At 43.6% G+C, this 19560-nt stretch overlaps 1 protein-coding gene across 1 annotated transcript in view; it reads left to right on the top strand.

Moving 5' to 3' along the window:
- SLC25A48 (solute carrier family 25 member 48) overlaps positions 1-19149 on the top strand; it is a 99914-nt gene extending 80765 nt beyond the window's left edge. Inside the window, exons 6-7 of the mRNA XM_075342272.1 lie at positions 9301-9434; positions 18491-19149. Coding sequence (XP_075198387.1) covers positions 9301-9434; positions 18491-18607 — 251 coding nt within the window. The 3' untranslated portion in view covers positions 18608-19149. The remainder of the gene's footprint in view (positions 1-9300; positions 9435-18490) is intronic.
- The last annotated feature ends 411 nt before the right edge of the window (positions 19150-19560 follow it).

Here is a 19560-nt window from a genome sequence, read left to right as displayed (position 1 = left end):
ATGGCATGAGCAGATAACGATTCTGCTCGTGCCTAGCAGGCACACATCTCAGCTGTGAAAATCAGCTGAGATGTGCGCTGATCGCGGCATGCTGCTGCCGGCAGACCGCGGGCAGTAACGTTATGACCGCTAGGATGTAATTTTACTGTCCGCGGTCGTTAAGGGGTTAAAGTGCAAAAGATATAAAGTTTATTTTGCAAAAGGTGACAGTTCATTTTAAGGTAAAAAAGTTTTTTTGACTTAAATTTTTTTCATTTTTTCGTTTTTCTCGTTTTTTATTTGGACCGTTTCTTATAAGCTGAGAGTAATACTTTGTCTTGTATATTGGCAGTATATTTGCTTCTCTGTGCTAATTCTGTTTTCCTCTTTTTCATTTTTTGTTGATTTTAGTCACTTTTTGTATATAATTCTTTTAAAGTCCCCATCGGTCTATCAATAATGCTGGATTATTTGTTTGTCCCATATAGGTTAAAAGGTGACCCATTTAAATACGTGCAGAGCTATAGGAAGGAAATATATGAAAATTTACGCCTGATACATATGAACTCCTTCCTCCTCTGCATCTTTGGATTTCCAATTTGCCTATATGGATCAGGATCACCGCCCCTGCATCAAAAAGACATATTTATTCCCGGAGATTCCTGCGCGCATGCGTGGACTGCGAAACCTGTCTCTTGTTGTGACTACCGTCATCTGCACGTCGTGCGCCTACGCGGGAGCTTTGGAGACGCGTCCCCGCTCCCGCGCATGCGCCGGATGACATGATGGCGAGCTAACCCTGGAGGCTGGTTGTGAAGGTCCGTGCATGCGCCAATACGCTATTTCCGGCTTTCTGACAGCAGCGGCGGCTTTTTAAACTTAGTGTCCGATGGGCACACATCACTGCACCTCTCCACTGAATAAGAAAGAAAATCTTGATTGAAACATACGTTGGGCTAGTTTGAGGACTTGTTTGAGACTGACCGCTACTACCCTCCTTAGCAGTAAGGGTATGTGCGCACGTTGCTTTTTACCTGCTTTTTACCTGCTTTTTTGCTGCTTTTTCTTCTGCGCTGTTTAATGCCAAAATGGATGTGTTCTTCTATTCAAGCAAAGTCTATGGGAATTTGGGTTTCTTGTTCACACTATGTTGTTCAAAATGCTGCCTTTTTGTGGCAGAACTTTGGTCAAAAACTCAGCTTTGCAGTGCAAAACCCAAATGGCAAAAACAATTGACATGTTGCTTCTTTGAAAAGCTGAGTTTTTGACCAAAGTTCTGCCTCAAAAAGGCAGCATTTTGAACAACATAGTGTGAACAAGAAACCCAAATTCCCATAGACTTTGCTTGAATAGAAGAACACATCCATTTTGGCATTAAACAGCGCAGAAGAAAAAGCAGCAAAAAAGCAGGTAAAAAGCAGGTAAAAAGCAACGTGCGCACATACCCTAAAACCTGCAGTACAAATGCTCTTACCCCTTTGAATTTCTTCCATCCTTCTTGGGATTCCCTTTATATTATATTATCCCCAATGGGCAATATGCAATATGTATTTGTGGCATGATCCTTATGTCACTGACTTGATCTCTTGTTTGGATGTCATTGGTGTATACAATTTATATGTATCATCATTAAGATTTTATGTGTGATTCAAATATAACCATAATTTACACCTATGAATAGGGGAACAATATGGAGTAATTTGCAATAATAATGGTCTCTGTTTTTATCTATTTTTTAACTTAAAATGAACTGTCACCTTTGTCAAAATAAACTTTATATCTTTTTGCACTTTAAAAGCTTTTGTTTTCTTCTCATGTTTGCAATATGATTATAAGCTTGTGCGGTGGGTGGGTGTCTGATTACAATAGGGCCCCCCGCTTTCTTTGTATGGCATTGTGGAGTCTCTCTCTAATTTTCACCATGCTGTTGCCATTCCATTTGAGCACTGTTTCCATAAATTTCAGTGATTTTCCTGTCCTCCAAGACTTCCTGGAAGGGTCTGCCAGAAAAATCTTCAAATTTCACATTAACTTCCATTATGTTTGTTACTTGAGATGAGCACTCGAGCATTACAAATTGCACAACTCTAGTACCAAGCACCCGAGCATTTTAGTGATCGCACATCACTAGTTATTACCGACATCTGGTGAGAAAGTCATGTCAAAAGTACCTTTAGAAATATATTTACCTACTGTATACACAACAGTGGTGTGTTCAACCTATTTCACTTTCTGTATGTGTGTGTGTGTATATATATATATATATATATATATATATATATATGTATATATATACACAGTACCGACCGAAAGTTTGGACACCCATTCTCATTCAAAGAGTTTTCTTTATTTTCATGACTCTGAAAATTGTAAATTCATATTGAAGGCATCAAAACTATGAATTAACACATGTGGAATGAAATACTTAACAAAAAAGTTTGAAACAGCTGAAAATATGTCTTATATTCTAGGTTTTTCAAAGTAGCCACCTTTTGCTTTGATTACTGCTTTGCACACTCTTGGCATTCTCTTGATGGGCTTCAAGAGGTAGTCACCGGAAATGGTCTTCCAACAGTCTTGAAGGAGTTCCCAGAGATGCTTAGCACTTGTTGGCCCTTTTGCCTTCACTCTGCGGTCCAGCTCACCCCCAAACCATCTCGATTGGGTTCAGGTCTGGTGACTGTGGAGACCAGGTCATCTGGCGTAGCACCCCATCACTCTCCTTCTTAGTCAAATAGCCCTTTCACAGCCTGGAGGTGTGTTTGGGGTCATTGTCCTGTTGAAAAATAAATGAGGGTCCAACTAAACGGAAACCGGATGGAATAGCATGCCGCTGCAAGATGCTGTGGTAGCCATGCTGGTTCTGTATGCCTTCAATTTTGAATAAATCCCCAAGAGTGTCATCAGAAAAACACACCCACACCATCACACCTCCTCCTCCATGCTTCATGGTGGGAACCAGGCATGTAGAGTCCATCCGTTCACCTTTTCTGCATCGCACAAAGACACGGTGGTTGGATCCAAAGATCTCAAATTTGGACTCATCAGACCAAAGCACAGATTTCCACTTGTCTAATGTCCATTCCTTGTGTTCTTTAGCCCAAACAAGTCTCTTCTGCTTGTTGCCTGTCCTTAGGGGTACTTTGCACACTACGACATCGCAAGCCGAGCGCGATAGTACCCGCCCCCATCGCAGCAGCGATATCTAGTGATCGCTGCCGTAGCAAACATCATCGCTACGGCAGCTTCACCTGCAATCACCTGCCCTGCGATGTCGCTCTGGCCGGCGAACCGCCTCCTTCCTAAGCTCCTCGAGAAAGCCATTTGCGAAACACGTGTCGGAGTGTGAGGGTCACTGCAGGTTACTATTGTCCAGGTGATGTAATTTATTAACATGATTCTAATCTTTGTCAGCCCACCTTAATGATTTATTTCACCCAGGGGACTCGTGCATGCTCTGTGCAGTCTGTATGCGCTTTCATATGCATTAATACATCATGCTTCTGTATTTCTTTTTTCCCACATGAAGGACTCCAAATCCATATACCCTTATTTATTTATTTATTTATTCTCATGGGAACAAATTATGGATGGGGTTTTCAGTGGTGAAAGGTAACTCCATTATTTGCAGTAGCGCAGTCAGAACCGGAGAGTCTGCTCCTGTCCTCTAAATGGAGGTCATATGGCTCTGACTCTAAAGTACATGTTCACCTGGATTTTTTGGTATGTACTGTATGTCCCAGTCACTGTTTTATGATTGTTATAGGGACACAATTAATTTCCTGCGTGTGTCTCTCTGTTTATTCGGTACCTTTATGCTAAAAAATATTTTTAAAATATGTCACAAATAAAGATTGTTTGTTTGTTATTGCAAGTTGGGTCATTCCTCTAATGTCCAATAAATGTGTTTTATTATGCTATTTGGAGTGCTACTTACTAATTATTAGGACATGAGGTTGTTAATCATATATATATATATATATATATATATATATATATATATATATATTTATATATTACCACATGGAAATTTTACATACCTTTCTATTGAAGTAGGGAAAGCCCACAATGGTCACTTAAATAATTTGAGACTGACAAAAGTAGTCTTCAATTTGAACTTACTGAATACTAACTAATAAAAAAATCAGACATTGCTTTTAAGTGTGGATAAGCAGTAAAAACAATAATGAAAATGACCTGGACAAAAATGATGTTACCCCTAGAAAAGATTGAATATATTTTGACTATAGATTTCGTTGTGTCCTGTAATTGGCATCATAGGTGTCTTCAGCCATATAATCAGTAAGTCTGCTTATTTTAAGTGTGAAAGTAGTTTCTGTGCTGTTTGGCATCATGGTGTATAGCATATTGAAAATGGACCAAAAGAGTGTTTTCTCAGATTAGAAAGAAAATTATTGATAAAAATGCTAAAAGGTAAAGGGACGGTTATAAGATCATCTCTAAACAACTTGATGTTTCTGTTACCATAGTAGCACATGATATTCCGAAGTTTAAGGTCTATGGGACTGTATTCAACCTCACTGGACTAAAGGTCCAGTCACACTAAGCAACTTACCAGCGATCCCAACAACGATAGGGATCGCTGGTAAGTTGCTAGGAGGTTGCTGGTGAGCTGTCACACTGCGACGCTCCAGCGATCCCACCAGCAACCTGACCTGGCAGGGATCGCTGGAGCGTGGCTACACGAGTTGCTGGTGAGCTCACCAGCAACCAGTGACCAGCCCCCAGTCTCCTAGTTACAGCACACATCAGGTTAATTAACCCGATGTGTGCTGCAGCTAAATGTGCACAGAGCAGGGAGCAGCGCACACTGAGCGCTGGCTCCTTGCTCTCCTAGTTACAGCACACATCGGGTTAATTGCCTGATGTGTGCTGCAGCTATCTGTGCACAGAGCAGGAGCCGGCAGCACAGGCAGTGAGAGCGGAGGAGGCTGGTATCAAAGGTAAATATCGGGTAACCAAGGACAGGGCTTCTTGGTTACCCGATGTTTACATTAGTTACCAGCCTCAGCAGAAGCTGGCTCCCTACTCACTGCACATTAGTTGTTGCTGTCTCGCTGTCACACACAGCGATCTGTGCTTCACAGCAGGACAGCAACAACTAAAAAATGGCCCAGGACATTCAGCAACAACCAACGACCTCACAGCAGGGGCCAGGTTGTTGCTGGATGTCACACACAGCAACATCGCTAGCAACGTCACAAAAGTTGTTCGTTACCAGCGATGTTGCTAGCGATGTTGCTTAGTGTGACGGGGCCTTTAGCTGCAAGAAGATAATTGCTTAATTGCTGACAATTTGAAGATACAGATAATATCAATGGTAACCAAAGAGCCCAGAACAGCTTACAACTAGATTAGAGGAAACTGTGAAGTCATAGTGCATCAGTATCAGATTGCACCCTCCATCATTGTCTTGGACTTTATTTATTTATAAATTGGACTTTATGGGAGATAATTGAGGACTGAGCCACTGTTGAAAGCAAATCATTACAAAGTGAGACTGGAACTTGCCAAAATGCATAATGTCTAAGCAAAAGGCTTCAGGGAAAATGTTAGTTGGCAGATGAGACAAAACTAGAGCTTTGAGGCAATTTACATTAGCTCTATGTTCAGACACAAAAGTGAAGCATACAAAAAATAGAACATCGTACCTACTGTGAAACATTGGGGAGGCTATTTTTTGTGTCTGTTTTATTACACCTGTCACGGGGTGTTCTGAATCTGTGCAGTATTCAATAAAATTTGAAGACTATCAAGGTATTTTGAAGTGAAATGTGCTGCCCAGTGTCAGTATTTGTAGAATGACAAACGGTGGTAGTCGTGGCTGAGCCGCAGTTGCAATATAATGCCCTGGCACTCTACAGAGAACTTATGTCTCCTATTAAATGTGTGGCTTTGTGTGGCATATGTTGCACTCACTTGCTCACATCCACCTTAGGTGTCATCTGATTCCTCCATTGCAGGAAACCCCCACACGCGTGGTATCAGGAGACACTTTGTTTCATACAAGAGAACTTTACTTGACAATCCGTTATTGTTTACTTGATACATGTAACAACAATATCTTCTTCAGTTCAGTTCCAAGCTACAGTACACTTCAAGAATTATTTAATGTTCTTCCTACTCTCCCTCTGCACTATCTCTTCCCATCAGTTGCCAGGTATCTCAGATCCAGGTCTGCAATACCTTCAGAGTCCTTTATTTCTTCTACTCACAGTTTCACATCAGTACTCCTACTCAAGTAATGGGTTCAGATGCCTGACATAGTCCTCCGTACTCATGCCTGGGGCCCTAGATGTCTCAAGAGAATCTACCAGTGGAGAACTAGCCCAACTCTGTATTGCCAGAACGTAGTACTTTCACCAGCACTACTCAGCCTTTACTACTTGCTCTTTCAGGAAGAATGTTATTCTTACTCCACACTAACCAAGAAAGCTCATCAAGATCTGGTTGACCTGCTCTACTTGGCTGTTCGACTGCAGATGATAGGCTGACGAGAAGTTTAAGGTGACATCCAACAGTTTACAGGTATTCCTCCAGAACTGAGATGTGAATTGGATGCCTTTATCGGAAACAATGTGGAGCATTAGGCCAACTTAGCTGGAAGATATGCTGGATGAAGTGTTCAGCGAGCACAGTTGTAAAAGGAAGACTGGACAGTGGTGTGAAGTGGGCAATTTTAGAGAACTTGCCTGCTACTACCCAGATGGCGGAGCAACCAGATGACTCTGGCAGGTCAGTGATGAAGTCCATCAATATGTGTTGCCATGGAGCAAATGGCACAGATAGAGACTGTAGTTAGCCAGCAGGAATCTTTTTAGGAGTCTTATTGTGGGCACACGAGGGACAAGCTGAGATAAATTCCATAACCTTGCACAGAGTTGGCCACCAGTAGTGCCACAAGATAAGTAGAGTAGTCTTCTTCTGAGCGGCATGACTGGCCAACTTAGAAGAATGACCCCACTGTAGAACACGCTTTGTGTTTGCTTCCGTAACGAACATCTTCCCAGTAGGCACTTAAGACACATTTACTAGATCTACCAAGAGCATTTTGGAGGGCTCAGTAATGTGTTGAGGCTCCTCCTCCTGGTTGGCTAACATAAAGGACTTGGAGAGAGTAGCTGTCTTGACGTTCTTTTTGGCTGGCCTCAAATGGAAAACAAAGTCAAAGCCGACAAAGAACACCGACCATTGGGCTTCTCACGGATTCAGTCTCTGAGCCAACTGTAGGTAGGCCAAATTTTTGTCTATGTCAAGTCTGCCAAAGCCAGAATTCTTGCTGGTTGGTAGGTGATCAAATACTTATTTCATACAATAAAATGCAAATTATTTATTTAAAAATCGTATAATGTGATTTTCTGTATTTTTTTTTTATTTTGTCTGTCACAATTGGTGTGTACCTATGAGAAAAATTACAAACCTCTCCATTCTTTGTAGGTGGGAAAACTTGCAAAATTAGCAGTGTATCAAATACTTATTTTCCCACTGTATATTTTAAAATATTTTCTTTTTTCGAATGTCATCTTTGTTGGGTACTCAATATTTAAACCTGCTGGCAATCTATTCTCGATGCTTGATGTTTTAAAATATCTTCTATCATCCATCCTTCATGTGATATTTTTTTCAGTGCCAGTTACCTGAAATGCACTATTATCACTACCATGGCATCTAATCAAGCATTAGGATACCGCAGAAGTATTATAGATATCTTGATTAATGTCATCAGAGATTTGTTTTCTAACACGCGCTTTTCTGTTGAAATGTGAACCACATTTTGTTGTTACTGTCTTGAAGAGTCATATTGTCATTTTTTACTATGGAATGAGTGCAATAAAAATGACACCCAAAAAATATAGGCACAATTGGTGATTTTAACCATTTCACCTCACTTGGAATTTGCCCATTTTTCAGTATATAGTATGAACTGTGAAATTCAAAACAAAAGCTGGTCTTGAATAAAAACCCAGCACTCATATGTAAATCATGTAAAAACAAAAAAGTTATGGCTCTTGGAAGAAAAGGAGGAAAACTCAAGGTGCAAAATGAAAAAAAAAAAGTCTGTGCCCTTAAGGGGCTAATTGACAACTGGTCTTTCGTGGGAGGTTCTCAAATAATATTAACATCATTGTTAATATATGGTGGAACTGAAAAACCTGATACAGATAAGGGGGTGGTCTTCTCATATTGGTTGTGTTTTGGTGGGATTTCACTGCATCTTAAGTGGGCTTTACACGCTACAACATATCTAACGATGTTTCGGCGGGGTCACGTCGTAAGTGACGCACATCCGGCATTGTTAGTGGTGTTGTAGCGTGTGACAGCTACGTGCGATTGCGATTGAACGTAAAACTGTTCATCGCATACACGTCGTTCATTTGCTAAAAATTGCACGTCGGGTTGTTCAATGTTCCCGAGGCAGCACACATTGCAGTGTGTGACACAACGGGAACGATGAACAGATCTTACCTGCGTCCCGTGGCTCCCGCCGCCTATGCGGAAGGAAGGAGGTGGGCGGGATGTTTACGTCCCGCTCATCTCCGCCCCTCCGCTTCAATTGTCCGGCCTCATTGTAACGTCGCTGTGACGCTGAACGTCCCTCCCACTCCAGGAAGTGGATGTTCGCCGCCCACATCGAGGTCATATGGAAGGATAAGTACGTGTGACGGCAATTAATCGTTTGTGCGACACGGTCAACAAATTGAACGTGTCGCACATACAATGGGGGCATGTCACATCGCATACGATATCATATGCTTAATTGTAAGGTGTAAAGCAGGCTTTATACAAGCTGATGAAGTGAAAATGCTGATCCTAAAGAAGAAAAAGAAGAGTATTCATGTATGGGCCCTAAACATTACTCAGACTCCTAAACACAATAAGATCCACATTAGAAAAAGAAAAACCATCATCCGCCAGGAAAATGAATCCATACAACATCACATAATTTATTCCAACAATTAAAATAGAAACAGGATTAAAACAAAACAAATGAATTTGAATCATTCTATAGACATTTGTATATAAGAACTCTTGCTACAGACACTGTTTGTCATGAATCAGGGCACAAATTGCCCGAGACGCGTAGACTTGTCTGTCTACATTTTTTCGTCAAAAATCAAATGGGAAGATTTACGTAAATTGCACTAAAATAATCAGATGTACTGTTATTGATTTCTAATACTGTATATTCAAATTCAATCAATATATTTGACAAATCTAACTAAATCTTTCTCATTTCTACCCTTTTGTCAACATATATCTTCTAGTCTCCTTTAAATAACTGAAATTTTAAACTTTCAGGAGCCATTTCCTGGGGCACAGCTACTCCAATGGATGTAGTAAAGAGCCGACTTCAAGCAGACAGTCTTTATGATAGGAAATATAAAGGAGTCAAAGACTGCATAATGCAAAGTTACTGTAACGAGGGTATTCAGGTAAGCAATATGGGATTTGTATCTGATATGATTGTGGAGCATGTATTGTCACAAAGGAGTATTTCTTAAAACAATCCTTAAGTAGAAAGCCCATGCTAAAATAAAATAAAATGTAAATATACAGTAATTATATTAGTGAATTGTTTTACCATTACATTTAAATTAGGCTCATTACAGCCTTAGGCTGCCAGTCTGCAGTCACTCTATGTGGGCCCATGCCGAATAAATGAACACAGCCTCGCTCAATACACTTGCATTAAGCGTGGGTGGACATAGTCTAGTCAGAATGCAGCCGGAAGTGTGCAAATTGTACCGATCCTTGCGCTGGCACCAATATTCTCACAGCGTGCAGTGCACTCAATGTGAGGATTCTCAGGTCTACAGTCACTTTGAGTGCCTTTAGACTTGTAGCTTAAGGCTGAGCAATCCCTTTAAAGCTAAGGGACTGAGAGCAGGTATTTATTTATCTCCATATGTGAATGCTTGTCAACTTCTGATGGCAAGCATCAGGGAGGGGAATACTATTGTGATGCCAAAACACATTGTTGTCAGAGCCATTATTCATGTACTCGTATTGTTCCCTTCCTCCATGAATGAGAAGACTAGCTAACTACCTTGCTTCCCCGAAAATAAGACTGGGTCTTATATTATTTTTAGTTCCAAAAGATGGGCTAGGGCTTATTTTAGGGGATGTCTTATTAGTTTTTTCCCATGAACATCAATCCACATTTATTCTTGAACAAAAGATAAACATTTATTCAATTACAGTCATATTACATTCTGGAACATCAACACAACTCTCCAAACCCTGTGTGTAACACGTGCATCTTTCTAATATCTACCTATCTATCTATCTATCTATCTATCTATCCATTATCGCTCTCTATCTATCTCTCTATGTATCTATCTATCTACACATACAATCAACATACATACCAGCCTCTTTTGGGGACAACCTAGTCACATGATGTAATGTCACAAAGGTCCTGAAGCAGTCTTATCAGGATATAAACACTAGAGTTCCTAGAGCAATGTGGGCCCTGTGAAATTGCCCAGTTTGCTCTCCCTTCCCCCTAATACCAGTCCTGCATACCAGCCTCTCTCTTGTTCAGTTCCTATAGACTCTTGCAATTAAGAGACCTTTGATTACATGATGTCACATGACTGTGAGTTCATCAAAGGTCCTTAAACAATCTTAACCTCGGAATACAACTGCTGGGGTCCCCAGCAGAAAGTGAGGGCGTAGAGAAATTGTGCAGTTTGACTCCCCCTAATACTGGCCCTGACTGTGACTAGGACTTATTTTTGGAGTAGGGCTTATATTTTAAAGTATACTCCAAAAATCCTGTAAAATGATGCTAGGACTTATTTTTGGGGTAGGTCTTATTTTCGGGGAAACATGGTAAGTTTAAAGCAGGTTCAGTGGAGCTTACAAGGTTTACTGACTCTTCTTCTGGCAGGTCTTAACCCCACTCTCTGGCAGACGTGTGCCCCCCTCTAAATGCTGTGGTCAGTAAAGGCTACTGCCTATGGACACTTGACAGAGGGGACTCCCTCTGCACCGTAATCACCCGCTATAGTTGCTATGATTTCCCATTTACAGAAATCTATTAGATTTTGCCAGTGGCAGGGTCTAATGGCCTGTGTGTCCATATATAACAAACAGATTAAATGTACTTCAATGCAGAAGTATTGAGTATTATACGAGTGATTAAATTGTTAGAGTGAATCGGTGACATCAGTTAATGCTATTAACTTGGAGTTAACTTGCAGGTTAATAGTGGTAGACATGTGCACGGCTGTTTTTCTAAAATTGCAGCACTCGGGAAAAAATGAGCATAATTTCTCCAGGAGCTGCCGGCTTTCAGTCATGTAAACATGCAGTTGCGGCTACAGTCATCATTCACAGTTTCTCTTCATTGCTGCATTCTCAATACTGTGGTCGGTCACCTTGGTAATGCTATCGACCTGCAGACTAAAGTTAGTTTTCCCCTGTGTGATGCACTTTCAGTAAGATGACTGTCATGGTTCGCCTCCCTGTCCACATGGCTAGGAGGCGGAGCCTTCTCTCGGGCCTCACTTCCGGAGCCTGGATGCATTAAAAGCTGACATTTCCAGTGAACCAGCAATGGCTATAAGCTTAGCGCTGCTTTGCCTGTGAGTGCTGGTCCCTGTAAGTGGGATCCTGATCCGTTCCCTCTCTGTGCCCTAAGCCTCTGTCTGTGTTCTGTCCCCTAGTCGTTCTTCAACTCCACTGTCCCACCTCCTTCCTTCCCACAATAGCCCCAGTTGTTTTCCCCTCTCCTACCTCCCCACTCAGTTGTTTCTTCTGGTACCGACCTCGGCCTGATCTCAACTCCTCCACTGCTAGTTCCTCGGGTCTTTCTGCTGCCCGTACTGTGTATGACCGGGACCCGTCTGACCATCCCCCGCATGCTCCACAGCTTCAGCTGTCCAGCTGATGCTGGCAGACACTGCATCAGCACACACTGGGAGTTCCCCTCCGTGCTCACTCAGCTCCGTGTAGTGTCTTTCCCTGCAGGACTCCAGCTCCCCCTGCTGGCAGCCTGACAATGACCATTTTTTTTATTTTGTTAATTGTACTGAACAAAATTCGTATGTCACCTATGCTACATGGTCAATGCTGTAAAAAATAAACCCTAACTGGGAAAAAAACTTAAATGAAATGATTTTAGCCAGTTATGTTTAGTCGGAAATGCTAAGACCTGAGACATATCTGAGACCTATCACTCAAGGAGAGCAGGTGGGAAGAAGCTACTGAGGACCTGCCTTTCTGACTAGTCTCCCATGCGGCTTGGACCCCAATGGCCTTTAAATTATGTTTTTCGCTATGGCGTTTCAGAGGCAAACATACATGGCTGAAATTATACAGCCAGTCTCTGATACATGGTGTCTATGGATTGGGGATCATGTATCCGCCATCAATTGAATGTCACCATTGCTTTGTAAATTTCCAAATTAGACCTAAAATGCTAAGGAGACTTTATCATTCCTGTCATTTGTCCAGCCAAAACATTAATCCCTTCCCAACATATGATGTACATTTTCATCATATGTAAGGTCACCTTCTTGATGCAGACTCAGAAAATGATCTTACATCTTTGCAGGTAGCTCATAACTGTGATACATTGCCACTATCTGGCTCTAACAACAGTGGGTAGAGCCCAGCTTGGCCCACTGCTGTTAACCACTTACATGCCACTGTTAGTCTGCGATAGAAGTTGATATTAGCTACTTAGCCCACAGCGGTTGATTAAAACTATTAGAAATTAGAAATGTGCTCTCAACACAATTCACCTCAACAAAATATGTATATTACAAAACACACACAATACACAATACACAACACAAATCAATCAATAATTTTGGAGTAAAGTGTGTCCTTGAGCGTAGTGCATAGTAAATGGAGGATATGCCCAACACAAAAACTAAAACCTACAAAGGAATGGAATACCACTGCAAAAATGCTATAAATGTAAATTAAAATGACAAGGGATTAAAAATGAGTCACATGTTGGACAAAGACATCACCGGAGGGCAGAACAATATCATGTTTTGGACTTGGCACAAATAATCAAAAAATGAAGTATGTAGATACAAAAATAAATATGTTTGAAACTTCTATATGCATATTAAAACAAAGTAATAATGTGTAATTAATCAAATCCATTAATGTCCTTGTGCAAAGTTCCAAAAGAGTCATACTCCGCAAAAGTGACTATGGGCAGAGACATGAACAGATACTTACATGGTTAAAGTGCATTATGTAATGTAGATAGTAATTCCCATATCAGTGTACAGTACACACACCTGTGGCCAATGTGCCTTCTGGGTTGACATCAGCCCCAATGTACATTTTGGTGTTACTGTAATGCCCCTGAGCCACTCAGGGCACTACAAGGAACTGCATCCTCTTGGGGATGCAGGACCTACCCCCTGGGACCTGGAGTACCAGTGCCGATATCACCAAAGCACAACCAAAATCCTAGTTTTCCACTCCACACCGGGAATATTGGGTTAATCAAGAAATGGGATGGTCGCCTAAAGGTAGGAATGAGTGCTGGGATTAGCCCGCCTGGTGGGAGGGGACAGAGAGACCATGGCACACAGTGAGGTGTGCGGACATGCCTGAGGTGGGTCGATGCAACGGGTGACACAGGGGCATGGGAGAGAGGTCGCCAGGACGGGTACGGACAGGTACCGCTGGGACCGGAGCACGCACGGGTCACAGGGCCCTAAATCAGGCGCCAGTTCTATACGGCTTGATAATCACCTGCATGGTGAGCACACCTTCATGAACTTCACCGAATCAAATAATACAAGGCATCAGCAGTAAACTAGGATTGGGGTTCGGACACTTACCTCCCACAGGGTCCGCACTGCCCGCTGTACGGAGAAGGAGACTGATACCCTCAAAAGGGACAGTCGGGCCCCAAACGCTCTATGCTACGTGGACCCAACCAACAGAGAGTGCCGGGGACACAGCAACCTGGGTCACTACATTGGCACTGATACTCCATGGGACCTGAACCAGTAATCCTAGGGTCTGAGTGAGTAGAGACTGTTCATTACAACCTTGTGTTGTCTCCATTATTGCCCTTCACATCTCCCAGGCACGGCTCTTCCTGTGGAGGGCCCAATATCATTGCTGCAACCACCACCAGCCCCGGGAATACCCACATTTAGCAGCGGCGGTTCTATACCCTTAACCGCAACAGGTGGCGTCACGTACACTAACTTTCACCCTTCCTTTAAATAATTCCCCTTTTTACAAGAGAAGCCCCAGGGCAGGTGACCGGGCAACGGCCACCAGAGTGACATTCCCATTTGCAACCGCCCGGGTACCGAGAACCCCCCTTCCCTGGGCGACACATTACCATAGTCAGGGAATCCTACATTTTCATTTTTTTCCCATTTTCCAGTGTACTGAATGGGAAAATGCATGGTGTCTTTCAAAACTACAACTCATCCTGCAAAAAAGGCCAAATCCTCATATGTCTAGAATGATGGAAAAATAAAAATGTTATGGCTGTTGGCAGAAAAGGAAAAAAAAAATAGAAAATTCACCTGTCGCGGGCGGAGGAGGGGACGCCGCGCTCTCCCTCTGCTCGGGTCCGGCTGCCGCTGCTGCTGCGGCCTCTGCTGCTCGGTGGCTCGAGCGATGTGCCGGATCCCGGGGACTCGAGTGGCGCTCCTCGCCCGTGAGTGAAAAGGGGATTGGTTTTGGGGATTTATTGTTGTCCGTGACGTCACCCATGGTTGTGGTGATTGTGTGGACACCACCGCTGCTCTGTATAGGGATCCCAGGAGCGGTGACAGGGAGCAGCTTTGTTGTTATTTCTCCCCTCCGTGGGTAGGGGGTTGGTTGTCCCGGGGCCCAGTGATGGGGTAGGGATGGATGGCAGGCCAGGTGCAGGGCCTGGGGAGGTGCAGGGTCGCGGGGGCAGCGCTGTGCCGTACGGCACGGTGGTACTCACTCAGCCCAATGATGCACACAGAGTCTCTGCTGAAACAAACGGCTGGATGGACGGGTCCCACAGGCGGCTTCGGTGTTTTCCCTTGACCCCAGGTTGGTAATGTAAGTCCTTTCCTGCACCTTCCGTACGCTCCTCCTGCGCTCCGGTTTCCAGCTGGCTCCCCGATTCAGTACCGGTGGGCCACCGCCCAGCCCCGGCTATCTGCGGTTCCACCAACTGTCTGCCCGGCTCCCTGCAGACGGCCACTACCGTCTGCCTCACTCTCTGCTGCACGAGGGCCCTAGGCTCCAACCTAGGCCCCAGTCTGCGTCTGCCTCTCTGCAGACCTCCTCTCTCTTCCTCTCCTAGACTTGTCTGGACCTGCTTCCTGCCTCAGGCCAGCCAAACTCCTCGGTGGGCGTCTCCATCTCCTGACTCCGCCCACCTGGTGTGTCTGTCTGAGCCCGAGGAAAGGAATCAGGTTTCACTGGAGATGTCTGCTGTGAACTGCTGGGGGTGGGGGTGTTTGTGTGTTGTTACCTGTGGCCCCTGGCTTGTCCAGGGCGCCACACACCCACTCTGGAAAAAGTTAAATAAATCACTCTCACCTGTCTGTCATCCAATTATTTGAAAACACGAGGTCTATTTTTACCTTCAAATTATCTTCTAATCTGGGTCCTATGTGGTGTTCATGCTGACCTGAGCACATTAAATTGTCACACGCTCTACTAGTAAGTCAGACTTAAAAAGTGCCCAAAGCCTTTGGATAGTAAGTGTTGCACTCATTTACATTAGAATAACATTAGCCAAGCTACCCAACACTGACAGCTTCGGCTGGCAGGACAACAGTCTACTGTGTATGGTTCCCCATGACAGATGATTGTGGGGAAGGTAAGAATCCAGCTATTCCAATTTCAGACTGCAGATACTTTTGCTTTCCAAGAGATAAGATACAACCAGAGATGTCTAGCAGAGACTCTTTTTTTTAGAGAACACAAAAGCACTTGGCAGAGTGAGTGCTCCTGTGTAAGGGAGAGTTGGGTGAGATAGCTGCAGGTCAAACAAAAGGATTTACCATGGTTCTAAAGTGTGTGCGGTCTTCTTTAATCAAATACTTGTTAGACTGAGAAAATATACACTTGTTCAAATCACATTATTTTTTATGTTGTCAGTACTCTGACCCTATAATGATCATTTGTCAAGTCTGACATATTAAGGATTACTTCATCTACATTACTACAGGATCAGAACCATCAACAATATATGGGTACAGCATCTAAACCATCATCACTACATGTATGCAGCACCAGACCTGTCATCAGTATGCAAATGCATCACCAGAAACAGCATCAGTACATAGATACATCACCAGAACTATCATCAGCACATGACTGTGTGGCACCCCTGAGGCTTCAGTCGCCACAGGGCATTGTATTTCATTTACAGTGCAATGCTTGGACTCTGATGATGAAGGAGTTAATCACTGGTGTTGTTTTCTCACTTACTAAACATCTAGCTATGAGTCACCACTTACACAGGAAGCCAGGCAATCTGGGGAAATCCAGGTTGCCAGGGCAACAGCCACTAAGTCATCCCAAGGGTGGGGGCACTGAGTGAGTAAGAGAGACTCAAACCTTTTTCACTTCAGTTCAGTCTGGGAACAGGAGAGAGCAGACAGCCTTAAGATAGGAAGGTGAGTAAGGCTGGTCCTGGTGACGGTAGACTGATGGACGTTATCCCAGGACCAGGGGCCACAACACCGCACGGAGTGTGCAGGAATGAGACTGGAATAGGGCGAGAGGCAACCGGTGGAGATGGTGAGACAGAGGAGACATGGTAGCTGAGGTCATGCCTAACCGGTCACACAGTGCCAGCGGAGTCAGGGAACAGAGCCCTCGGTTGGGAAAACCTTCATGGACTCTAACAAATCTGCAGGGGTTGGGAATTTCATGTCCCATTGCCCACCACCCACCATCCCGGAGCACAGTGACATACAGGATCCGGGGTCGGGTTTACAGCCAGGTCCCACAGAGAGGATCCGCATCACCTTCACACAGGATGGGACACTTAACACAGACAATGGGGTCCCCAAGTTGCTTCAAGCCACGGGGATCCAAAACCAAACGCAAGGAGGAAGGTCTCACACATTTCACACAGACAACGGTGATTGCCTCTGATTCACCTGGGACCGGCTGGAGTCCATCCATGGCGGCAGAAAGCGACACCTCCTGGGAGCTTTAAGAACTGTGACTAAAAGGAACTTTGAACCGCAGCCCTGGTGGTGTCCTGGTCATTGCCGGTGCCGCCGCCCCGCGCTTCGGCTCCATCAGCTGTCCTCATCACCCTCATCCTCCCTGGGGCTCGCTCCATATGTAGGGAACTGGACTATCTGGGCTGCATTAACGTCAGCCCCAGAAGAGAGCAACATCTCGCAGCGACAGCTAATCCCTGGCCGCACACCACGGATGGCGCTGAAAAGCACCCCCCATTCCCATCTAGCACCACTCCTGGAAGAGGAAAAGTCGCAGGAAGGGTCCGCGGCGGAGGACGTCAAGACCTCAGTCACCGCTGCAACCGGTGACACGCTTCCCAGGGACCCTTGACCCTCCTTCCATCCCCCCTCTACACCGGACACCCATTCGTTTGTCTTTTACATGTAGCCTACGGGGCCACAGAGCAAGGTCAGACCAGTCACAGCAACCCCACAAAACCACTGGCCCAGTGACGAGTAACCCCTGAGGCCCCATGGGGCGCTACAAATGCAGAACTAGAATTGCCATTAGTACATGAAAACAACAACAGGACAAATTAAGGATTACTTCATTCTTCATTACTACAGGATGAGAACCACCATCAGTAGAAGCATACTGTACCTAAGCCATCATTGATTTGTATTTAATAACTTTAGTGAAAATTGCTTCTGCTGCGAAGATACTAAAAAAATGTATAGTCATCTGTCCTCCTCTTAACCTACCTCTCCTACCTCCATTGGTCCTCTGAAAGGCTACTCTATCTTCTCTCTTCTGTCCTTTTCTATCTCCGACGATTTCATTCTTCACTAAGCCCTACACTGTCACATGGGGTGCAAGAAATGTCACTGATGTTAATGATATGTGTCACGTGTGGCAAAACACGTGGATTAACATCAATGATGTACATTGGCCCTACTTCATGATGTGGAGCATAGTAGAGAAGATAGAAAACAGAAGTTAAAATACAAATAAGCTAAGTGTAGAATTGCAAATGGCAGGAGAAGTACAGAGAGGGTTGAGGAGAGGTGTGTATAAAATATTTATCTCCTACCGCAAACGCAAAATGGAGGTCATATGACTAGCTTTTTGGGAATTTGCACAAATTAAATGTGAAAAGTTCAGATTCCGGCAATTTTGCCTATCTGGCTATCATTCAATCATAAAAACCATTAATATGGATTTTCCTAGTTCACACGCATATACGATATGAGAGTTGGAAACTGTTTCTTTATAAATGTGTGAATCATATCAAGGTTGTGCTAGAACCTACATTATGTTCTCTATGGAGCAATTTCTAATCATAATTTGGAAATGTTATCTTTTACAGGTGTTTTTTAGGGGAATCACAGTAAACGCCATCCGTGGTTTTCCAATGAGTGCGGCAATGTTTTTGACTTATGAACTTTCATTACGAGCCCTGAAGACAAGCAAGCAATCAAGTTAATTCACATCTAAATGATACACTCTTTTTTTTCTCATTCTGAATATTTTTATTTTTTTACAAGACATAACGTGGGTGAAATCAACGCCAAAAATACAACAGTAATTGAAATGAGAATAACTAGTGACTATTTAATAATAGCATCATGAAACTCTTTAGTATATCACTGCTAACCACAAAGATGGAAAGATAGTAAATAGGAAAAGAAGTCTTTGAGCTATCGCGTCACCAAGATGAGGTCAAGATTCTAATCAAACTCCTGCTGGTAGCATCAGATATCAGAAATGTACTATTCTATTGTTCCACTTCATTGTGCGCAACCAAAACTACATGAAAAAATGGGGAAATGAGTGGGACGATTGTTGTACAAGTAGTTTGTGCACCTTATTTCATGATTAGAAGAGGATGCTCGCAATGGTTTCCTAAATGTTAGATCCTCCGCTGCTATTGCCAGAAATGTTTTATTGCTGAGCTATTTTATCTAATTGTGTCATGAGTCTTGCTATCAGATATGACTGCATTCAATAAACTGCCTAATTTTTAAGAACCGCTCTTATGTACTTTGACTAGCTTAATTTAGTAAATGGTAATTTAAAGGGGCGGTCCACTACTCAGCATTAGTGACCACATCGATGTAAAGCTCATAAAGAAGGCTTTTCTCAAATACCTTGTGTAGTCAATTGGGCCTCTGAGCTACTGTGGTCCGCTCATCCCCATCACACGACCCACGGGCTCCATGACCTCTGATATCTGGTGATGTCATGTCAACTTCCAGTTGACCTGACGTCTCTGAGGTGGGCCCCAGTCTCCCTGAGTGGCTGGGCTGTAGGTGGAGTTTCACTGTTCATCACGGCCCAGCATCTCACGCGCGCTCTCCTTTGCTGCATAGTGCCGCAAGCAGGAAAGATGCTGTCCTGTGACAAGCTCCGCCCACAGTCGAGTCACTCAGGGAGATA

The sequence above is a fragment of the Anomaloglossus baeobatrachus genome, chromosome 4 (genome assembly GCF_048569485.1).
Source record: "Anomaloglossus baeobatrachus isolate aAnoBae1 chromosome 4, aAnoBae1.hap1, whole genome shotgun sequence".
Lineage (NCBI taxonomy): Eukaryota > Metazoa > Chordata > Amphibia > Anura > Aromobatidae > Anomaloglossus > Anomaloglossus baeobatrachus.
This window is presented reverse-complemented; position numbering and strand designations above follow the sequence as displayed.